Genomic DNA, 10,509 nt, shown 5'->3' on the forward strand with positions numbered 1-10,509 from the left:
AGTTCCACGTGGCTGGGGGAGCCTCACAATCATGGCAGAAGGCAAGGAAGGACAAGTCACGTCTTACATGGATGGCAGCAGGCAAAGAGAGAGAGCTTGTGCAGGGGAATTCCTCTTTTTAAAATCATCAGATCTCGTGAGACTTATTCACTACCACGAGAACAGTATGGGAAAGACTTGCCCCCATGATTCAATTGCCTCCTGCCAGGCCCCTCCCACAACACATGGGAATTCAAGATAAGATTTGGATGGGGACACAGCCAAACTATATCAAGGGCAGAGACATGACTGAGTCTTTGGGGCTGCAGCACAAACGAGATGCCATTCTGGAACCATTCCCCCAATAGACTGTGCACTATCCTGAAGCCCAGCAGCACTGGGGCTGAGGCATGAGTGCCACTGGGCTGAGGTGTGAGTGGTGTACATGCTCCCCACCTGCCAGCTAGGGTGCCATCAAAGATGGCAGCATCATCCCAAGCCCCAAGTAGCAGGGCAGAAGTACAGATACTACCTTCCACAACCCAAGCATTCTACTAGTGGCCTGGAGACCACTCTGCCCCTGCCTACCACAGCCAGCACTTGTTCACATCATCTGGGAGCCTGAGGCAAGCAAGACAGGCCTGACTCTGCCCCTCCTCCTCCCATGCCAGAGCACACAGTTTGAGGGCCAGAAGACTGCCCAGCCCAGTCCACCACTATTGGCACCTGCATGCTCCTCCCCAGGGAATGAGATTGGGCCTACACTCACAGCCACTACCACCAGAGCTGGCATGTACCTGTATACACCACCTTCAAGTTGGGAGACTGGCACACCTAGATGATCTCAGCCATTGCCAAAAACAGTGTGCACCGCTTGGGACCCAGAGGGTCATCCTGCCACTGTCACAGTCATCACTCATGCCACACTGGCTACCCAGGGGCTTGTGAACCTGCCCATCTACCTGGCCCATGATGGCTACTACCAGCATCTGAGTAGGCCAACTAGAGGCCATGAATCAGTCCACCAGGACCAGCTAAAATTGCTGCCAGTGCACACCACTCTGGAGCCCAAGGACAGGCATGGTCAGCTCACTACTGCCATCACTGAGATCCAAAGAGGCCTAGTCCTCAGCAAAAATAGAACACAGCCTCCACTAATAATTGCACACTAAGCCAATGAGCAAATCTCAGATACCACTGATGCTGTTTATAAACAACAACAACAACAATAACAACAAAAAATCACACAAAGACTACACCAGTGCATGCATCCAGAAAAAGGCCAAAGTGCCCTACCCAACCAGTAATGATGACTCATCTTCAGGAAAAAGTCCCCCCATACAGAAGCAAATTCAGAAAACTGGAACAAACAACTGATATACCAGATGTTCAGATATCAATATAAGGACAAAGAAAAAATGAAAAGCAAGAAAATATGACACCTCCAAACTAACAAAATAATCCTCCAGAAACAGATTCCAATCAAAAAGAAAGTCATGAAATCCCGGAAAAAGAATTTAAATTATTGATTCTAAAGACACTCAGTCAGATACAAGGCATTCTGAAAAACAATACAGAGGAAGATATATATCACAAAAAAAGAGATACACATCACAAAAAAAGAACCAAACAGAAATTCTGGAGATGAATTAACTGACTGAACTACAAAATACATTTGATATTTTTTTTTTTTTTGAGATAGGGTCTCACTCTGCCACCCAGGCTGGAGTGCAGTGGCACAATTTTGGCTCAAAGCAACCTCTGCCTACTCAAGCGCTTCTCCTGCCTCAATCTCCGGAGTAGCTGGGATTACAGGCATGTGCCACTACGCCCACTTAATTTTTTTTTTTTTTTGGAGATGGAGTTACGCTCTTGTTGCCCAGGCTGGAGTGCAGGCTGGAGTGTGATCTTTGCTCACTGCAATCTCTGTCTCCTGGATTCAAGCAACTCTCCTGCCTCAGTGTCCCGAGTAGCTATTTTTAGTAGGGATGGGGTTTCACCATGTTGGCCAGGCTGGTCTCGAAGTCCTGGCCTCAAGTGATCTGCCTGCCTTGGCCTCCCAAAGTGCTGGGATTACAGGTATAAGCCATCGTGCCTGGCCTACAAAATACATTAGAAAGCATCAACAATAGACTAAACCAAGCATAAGAACCAGATGTCAGAACTTGGAGATAGGTCTTTTGAAATAACCCAGTCAGGCAAAAATAAGAAATAAAAAATAAACAAAGCCTTTGTGATCTATGGGACACCATAAAGCAATCAAATATACTAATCATCTGTATCCCCAAAAGAAGAGAATATAAGAGTTCCAAAAACTGATGAAATAATAAATAAAAACTTCTGAAGTCTATCAGGAGACTAGACATTCAGATGCAGGGGGACCAGTAATCCCTAAGCAGACACAACGCAAAAAGTCTTTCTCATGGGATATTATAGCCAAAATGTCTAAAGTCAATGACAAAAAAAGAATTCGGAATAACAGAAAAGTGACTAATCACCTATAAAGAAACCCCGATTAGACTAACAGCAGATTTCTAAGTAGAAACCTTACAGACCAGGAATGGGATGATAAATTCAAAATGCTACAAGAAAAAAACCTGCCAGTCAAGGACACTCACTATTAATATATCCAGAAAAAAAAAATCTTTCATAAATTTAGGAAAAATAAAGTATTTCCCAGGTAAGTAAAAGCTGAGGGAATTCATTACCAGTAAGCCAGCCTACAAGATGTGATCAAGGGAACTCTAAACCTGAAAGCAAAAGAACGACCTTTACCATCTTGAAAACACATGAAAATACAAAACTCAATGATAAAGTAAACACACAAATGAGAAAGAGAAAGGACTCATGGTACAACCACAGATAACCACCAAACCACAATGACAAACAATAAGAGAAAAAGAAAGGACAAAAGAATATAGAAAACCACCAGAAAATAACAATATGGCAGGAACAAAACCACACATATCAATCATAAACTTGAATGTAAAACTAAAAATAGAACTACCATACAGTCAGCAATCTCACTACTGGGTATTCATCCAAAGGAAAGGAAACCAGTATATTGAAGAGATATTGCAGCACTATTCACAGTCACCAAAACATAGAATCAACCTAACTGTTTATCAATAGATGAATGGATAAAGAAAACGTATATATATACACAATGGAATAATAAAGTAATTAGGGCATAAAATTAATGGTATCATGTCATTTGCAGCAACATGAATGGAACTAGGGGGGTCAATGTTTCAAGGGAAATAAATCAGGCATATAAAGCCAAATATTGCATGTTCTCATATGAGGAAGCTAAAAATATTCTCTAGATACTAGAGGCTGGGAAGGGTGGGTTGGTAGTGGGGGATGACGAAGAGCAGTAGCTTAACAGGTACAAACATAAGATTGGAAAATAGGTATACTCTGTTGTCAAAGGAGAGCATAGTAACTGTTGTTAACAACAATGTATTATGTATTTCAAAGTAGCTGGAAGAGAGGACTTAAATTGTTCCTAACATAAAGAAATAACAAATACACAAAGTGGTAGACAATCTAATCACTCTTCCTTGATCACGACACATTCCACACAATGTAACAAAATATCACGTGTACCCAATAAATATGTAAAATATTATGTATCAATTTTTAAAACAGAAAATCAGAACCATAAAATTCTACTATCACTCACACATATCACTCAAAAGCATTCTATGGCTCTATATTTTACCTTCCCAAACCACCTTATCCAGAAAACAAAGACCTATAGTAGTCTGTATTCAGCAACTCCTTCAGAATTTTTTATAGTACAAGATATTTTCTAGGTGCCCTGAACCATACCAGAAATCAGCTGAAACATTAATGTCTTTAACACGATGTCAACTTCTCCACATAATGTCAGTAAGATTCGATTTACTTCAAATGCTTTTCAAAAATTAAAAATAAGAATAAATTCACAGTCCAACTTCTCTTCTGTACAACTCTAATATACAGCATGATCACAAGTAGCCGAAAAAAAAATGAGAAGGACATCTGGACACGGTGTCTCATACCTGTAATCTCAGCACTTTGGGAGACCAAGGCAGGAGGATCTCCTGAGTTTAGGAGTTCAAGACCAGCCTGGGCAACACTCTACAGCCAAAAAAAAAAAAAAAAAAAAAATTAGCTGGGCATGGTGGTGCATGCATGCCTGTAGTCTCCGCTACTAAGACAGCTGAGGTGGGAAGATCATTTGAACCAGGGAGGTCGAGGCTACAGTGAGCCATGTTACACCACACACTCCAGCCTGAATAACAAAGCAAGACCCTGTCTCAAAAAATAAGGACAAGGATATGCTAACTCTGAAAATTAAGGTAATAATTTCTGGAAATAGTATGTATTTCCTGGAAGCTAGCATTATATTAAAAGTTTCTGTATGTTAAAGCACTTGTATGGCTTCTGCATTCCACAAACCATTTATAAACTTACCCTGATTTGCATAGGTTTATAATTTTATTTCTACAAATTAATCTATTACTTTGATCTGAGGTTTCCCAATGTTCATATTTAATCACCCTCACTACCAATTAGTCACAAACTATATTTCAAATGTAAGAAATAAAGGAGATGAAAACCATGGCCCATGGCTATGAAGTAATTATAATGTTTTGGTTAAGTTATAACCAAAGTTGAACAACAACAGTATAAAGAACAAACTAAGTCAGAATGGTATAACAATTATAATATTAAACAGTTATACCAGAGAGTAATCTCTCAAGGTAAGGCAATCAGGAAAAATTTCCTTTTTTTTTTTTTTTTTTTTTTGAGACAGAGTCTCACTGTGTCGCCTGGGCTGGAGTGCAGTGGCCGGATCTCAGCTCACTGCAAGCTCCGCTGCCTCCCAGGTTCACGCCATTCTCTCACCTCAGCCTCCCAAGTAGCTGGGACTACAGGCACCCGCCACCTTGCCCGGCTAGATTTTTGTATTTTTTAGTAGAGACGGAGTTTCACCATGTTAGCTAGGATGGTCTCGATCTCCGGACCTTGTGATCCGCCTGTCTCAGCCTCCCAAAGTGCTGGGGAAAAATTTCCTAAAGGTAAAGAAACTTGAGATGGACATAATCATTTAGAAAAGTAGGAAGAATAAAAAAGAAATAGATCAAATCTTGTGTGTATGACTTCACGCAACTTACTATCCTTCTTTAAACCTCAGGTTTCTTCATTCATAAGAAATTCAAACAAGAGGGACATGTTTAAAAGCAAACAGAAATTAATGAGATATTTACTAATGAGGATGTACATGATGACTACATGCCATTTTATTCAGAAAATATTAAAACATTACCAGTTACTGTTGTCTACTCAAGATATGACATATTAGGATTTGAAATGTTATTTCTATTTTACTTTGTGACAGTTAATCATCTGATAAGGGATTAATGGAAGTTCATAAAATATTACGATTTTACATAGAAATGAGACTCAGAGAATCTTCAAAAGACGAGAAGAAAAGAAGGTTCCTCTAAGAGGAGAGACAGAGTCTAACATATTTCCTAAATTCCTAAGCAAAATGTAAAAAGAGGCCAGGATGGATATCCTTGATTTCCTCTTCAAATACAAAAACAACTAGATAAAGCTTACAAAAAGCATCACATTACAAGAGATACTGAGTTTCTTCAAAAGGACTGCACAAATTACAATTAGAATTATATAACATGGCAGTAACAGATACAATGTGCTTGAAATTTTTATTTTAAAAAATATACCTTAATGAAAGTAGAGAAAGTAGTATGAGACTGGTAGAAAAGAAGGAGCTAGAAGCTAGAAGACCTGGATTCTAGATTTGTAACTATCAAGTCACATAACTTCTCTAAACCGCTGCCATTTTTCTCAAATGTAATTAAATCCATCTTCACGTGATTATTTTGAGAACTAAAGCAGTAATGCTGGTGAAAATGGCATCCTATAAAAAATAAATATTAGGCAAGATAATTTGCAAGAAAATGTTCAAGAAGAATTTCTATTACAGTAAAATCAAAAGTGAAAATTCACTAAGTGTAAGAGGTCCTACCATAAGAAATCCCCATATGTATTTAAATGGTTGATGAGAACCCAAAAGTTCAGGAACTGCTCAGCTGTCAGCCAGCAGAAAAAATGTAGTTTAAAAAAAAAAAAGGGTGGGGGGGACATTAAGGTCAGAAACGCAAGAAGAAAAAGCTCTAGAAATTCAGCTCTTAAATGTACAAAAAGGAATAGAATTTTTTAAAAAATCACTATTTGGCAAAAATCAGAGTAAGAAATTGTTTCAGGCAACAGTCATCAATATATGCTAAAGGAGTCAAAGTTGAGGTATAATAGGATATTACATAATTTCAAAGTATTTCCATACAATTACAAAAGACAGAAATAGCACCTTTTTGATGGAGAAAACCAGCACATCCACCTTAATCAAATGACTAAAATTAACATCCCCAGTAGTAGAGAAACACCATATACCTCCTGGTGTGATGTACTGAGAGTAACACATCACTTCTGTTGTATTCTGGGGGAAAATAAATAATCTGAATCTAATCATGAGGAAAAATCAAACAAACCCAAATTGAGGAACATTCTACAAAATAGCTGGCTTATGCTCTTCAAAATTATCAATGTCATTAAGCGCAATGAAAGACTAAGGAACTAATCCATATTAAGGAAAACAAAAGAGGCACAGCAGCTGAATGCTATATATGATGGTATTTCTTTTGCTATGAAGATATTATTAGGACAACTGGCAAAATCTGATTTAGCTTTATAGATCAGTTAATATTATTATATCATTGTTAATCTGCTACATTTTAATTAACTGGTGTTAATCACATAAAATATTGTCTGAATTAATCTGTTCAGGCTGCCATAACAAAATATCATGGACTGGGTAGCTTAAACAACAGAATTTTATTTCTCACAGTTCTGAAGACTGAAAATTAGAAATCAGAGTGTCAGTATGGTCAGGTTCTGGTAAGTTCTCTCTTCCTCTCTCGTAGATGGCTGCCTTCTAGTTGGGTCCTCAAATGGCAGCGAGAGAAGGAGAGAACAAGTTCTCTGGTGTATTTGCTTGTAAGGACAATGATGTCATTATGAAGGCCCCGTTCTCAGGACCTCATCTAAACCTAATCACTCCCAAAGCCTCCATCTCCAAACCACCATATTAGGGACTAGGGCTTCAACATATGAACTTTTAGGGCATACAAATTCAGTCCATAATAATATTCCTGTCAAAAAAAATCTATACACAGACTCATACACAGACAGAGGAAAGAGAAAAAGAGAAAGAAAAAGCAAATATTATTGTTTATGGATTCTGAGTGAAAGCTATATGGCAATTCTTTGTACTACTATTACTTTTCTGTAAGTCTGAAATTATGTCAAAATCAAAATAAAAAGTTAAAAGAAAACAACAACTCATTATTGACCTCTCTGATTGTACCTCTACACAGGCAGCTGACTGCTTAGATTAAAAGTTATTAGAAACTACAACAGTTCTGCTGGCAAATATGTAATTGTCAAGAAAAATCAGATGCTTAAGTGTTCCCAAAAAATCTTCCAAAGAAACATCTACATTAAAGTTACTTTACATTGGCTTGTTCCTAAAGCTCATTTTCCATGTCCATAAGCTTCTTCCAAGAGAGAGAACAGTGTGTAACATCTGTGTCTAATTTCACATAATCTGCTATTGTGGATATAAAAGACTTGTTGATTATCACATCTATCTCCCTGCTAGTGCTAAAAAACAAAAACAAGCACGAACTCTGCATGTTTTCGGAAAAGAATGTTTAATTTCATCACTAAAAAAATAAGAGATTATACACAACATGTTAGAAATAGAGATGAAGATGAAGCTCACTCAGTGTAATGATTCTATTAATGATTCTATTTTTTTTCACTCAATCTCCTTTTTCTTCCTCTATGACTTTCTTAGTATGTACTAAATTAATTTTAAAGGCTGCTAGGGAATACTTATTGAACTCACTAGCCAATGTCTACAGATATTAACACTCAATATCCTTAATTATATAATGCTATTTAACCTTCTTCACAAAAATTATATTCATATTGAACTTAAGAAGCAACTTATCTAACCATAGGACTGCTAGGGCTACAGATGAAAAACCATTCTTATCAACATAGCTAAAATTACTTGGTGAGAAAAGGGTTCCACAGTCAAGTTTATAAAATGTTGAGTAAAAGTAATCAAGTCATTTTTTACTGGAATATATCACATTTTTTAACATGTTAATATATATATTCTAAATCTCAAGGTAGGAAATGATTTATAGTAGCACAGAAATCCTAATATTTTAGAGAGTAACTATATGGGTGCACCGCAAGTTATAAAAAGCTACATTATACAATATTATCCAATAATGTAACAAAGATTCTGTTTTTGTTAATTGATGCCAAATTAAAGGCTTGATTGTAGCTCACGCAACTACGGCAATGAATAAAGAAAACTTCTAGCTTACCATTGTGCACCCTTGACCATCCATCTCTTTCACAGTCTCTGCCAGAAGATCCAAATAAAGTATCAGCCCTGGGACTCGGGGGATCAACCTAGAGGAAGCAGGATTTTAATGTAAAAGAGAGTTTAAACATTCCTACACTTTTAATCTCATGGCACCAGAAAAACTACTAGGGTACAGAGAGCATATATAATCAGGGAAATATGATGGTGCCCATGAGAGTCAGGCATGTTCCAAAAAGTTTATTCAAGTATTTTGTTGTTCGTTGCAAAATAAAATTGAAATTTAACTTCAAAAATTTTTAATTATATATATGTGCTTACTTTAAAATAAACAGACTTGGAATTGAAATGTTTATTACTCCAGTGCCTAGTTTGCTTTTTTTAAACAAGGTTAAAAAAAGAGCAATATACTTTGCCATATTTTTAAAAGTCTAGTCATTTGTTTATCTCCTTAGCATGCACATTTTGAATTCAAACAGTGTCTTTACTTGGCTGCTTTCAGAGCCCAGCATACTCAGTGATCTATAGCTTAATATAATAATAGTTAACCACATTTCCTAATAAAAAGTAAAAATAATGATACAAATGTGTAAAAAAAATTCCTATCATCAAAATTTAAAATTTTTGTGCATCAAAAAATAGTATCAACAGAATGAAAAAGCAAACCATTGAATCAGCGACAATATTTACAAATCATTTATCTGATAAGGGGTTATTATCCGGAATAAAGAACCCCTACAACTCAATAACAAAAACAAATTTAAAAATGAACTTGAATAGACATTTATCCAAAGAAGTTATACAAATGGCCAATAAGAACATGAAAAGAAAAAATTCAACATCGCTAATCATTAAGGAGACAGAAATCAAAATCATAGTGAGATACTACTTCACTGTAATTTTGAGATACCACAAAATCATAGTGACATACCCATTAGGATGGCTACTATGAAAATAAAGTGTTGGAGAAGATGTGAATAAATCTGAACACTTGCAATTTGTTGGTGTGCAGTGCAAAATGGTACACCTGCTATAAAAACCACTATGTCAGGGTCTCAAACAATTTAAAACAGAATTACCATACGACTCAGCAATTTTTCATCTAGGTATATACCCAAAAGAGTTGAAAGCAGGGCCTCAAAAATATATTTGTACACTTATGTTTACAGAAGCATTATTCACACTGTACACATTGTGACACAGCAACATTACTCATAATATCCAAAAGATGGAAGCAACCCAAGTGTCTATCAAGAGGAGAATGAACAAACAAATGTAGTATATACATATAAGAAAATATTATTCAACTGTAAAAGGGAGATTCTCACATATGCTATAACATAGATGAACCTTTATGAATATTATACTAAGTTAAATAAGCCAATCAAAATAGGACACACGATGTATAATCACACTTATATAAGGTATCAAGAGTAGTCAAATTCATAGAAACTGTAGAATGGTAGTGGCTGTCACGTGTTGGGGGAGACAGGAATGGAAAGTTATTGCTTTATGGGCAAAGAGTTTCAGTTTAGCAAGATGAAAAAAGTTCTAGAGATAGATGGTGGCATGGTTGTATAACAACACAAATATACTTAATGTCTCTAAACTACACACTCAAAGATGGTTAAAATGGTAAATTTTATAATATATATAACCACTATTTAAAAAAACAATTTTTTTAAAAAACACAACCCATACAATGGGTAAAATGTGGTATACAGCCTTACAACAGGATATAATTAAGCCATAAAAAGGAATCAAGTACTGATAGATGCAACATGGATGAAACTCAAAAACACTGTGCTAAGTGAAAAAAGTCAGACACAAAAGGCCAAATGTTGTATAATTCTATTTATATGAAATGTTGTATAATTCTATTTATAATTCTATTTATAGGCAAATTGATAGAGACAGAAAGCAGATTGGTGGTTGCCAAGACTATGGGAAGGAAGGAATGGGGAGTGAATACTTAATGAGAACACAGTTTCCATTTAGGAGACGAAGAAGTTCTGGAACCAGATAGCTGCGTAACACTGTGAACATCCTTAAAA

The 10,509-nt window shown here is 36.4% G+C and overlaps 1 protein-coding gene across 3 annotated transcripts in view; it reads right to left on the minus strand.

The window, feature by feature from the left end:
* Nucleotides 1-10,509, minus strand: part of SPATA6 (spermatogenesis associated 6) — a 162,555-nt gene that overhangs the window by 65,140 nt on the left and 86,906 nt on the right. For all 3 annotated transcript variants that reach the window (XM_011926232.1, XM_011926233.1, XM_011926231.1), the window contains one exon: nt 8,457-8,544. In XM_011926232.1, coding sequence (XP_011781622.1) covers nt 8,457-8,544 — 88 coding nt within the window. The remainder of the gene's footprint in view (nt 1-8,456; nt 8,545-10,509) is intronic.

The sequence above is a fragment of the Colobus angolensis genome, unplaced genomic scaffold (assembly GCF_000951035.1).
Source record: "Colobus angolensis palliatus isolate OR3802 unplaced genomic scaffold, Cang.pa_1.0 Scaffold68, whole genome shotgun sequence".
Lineage (NCBI taxonomy): Eukaryota > Metazoa > Chordata > Mammalia > Primates > Cercopithecidae > Colobus > Colobus angolensis.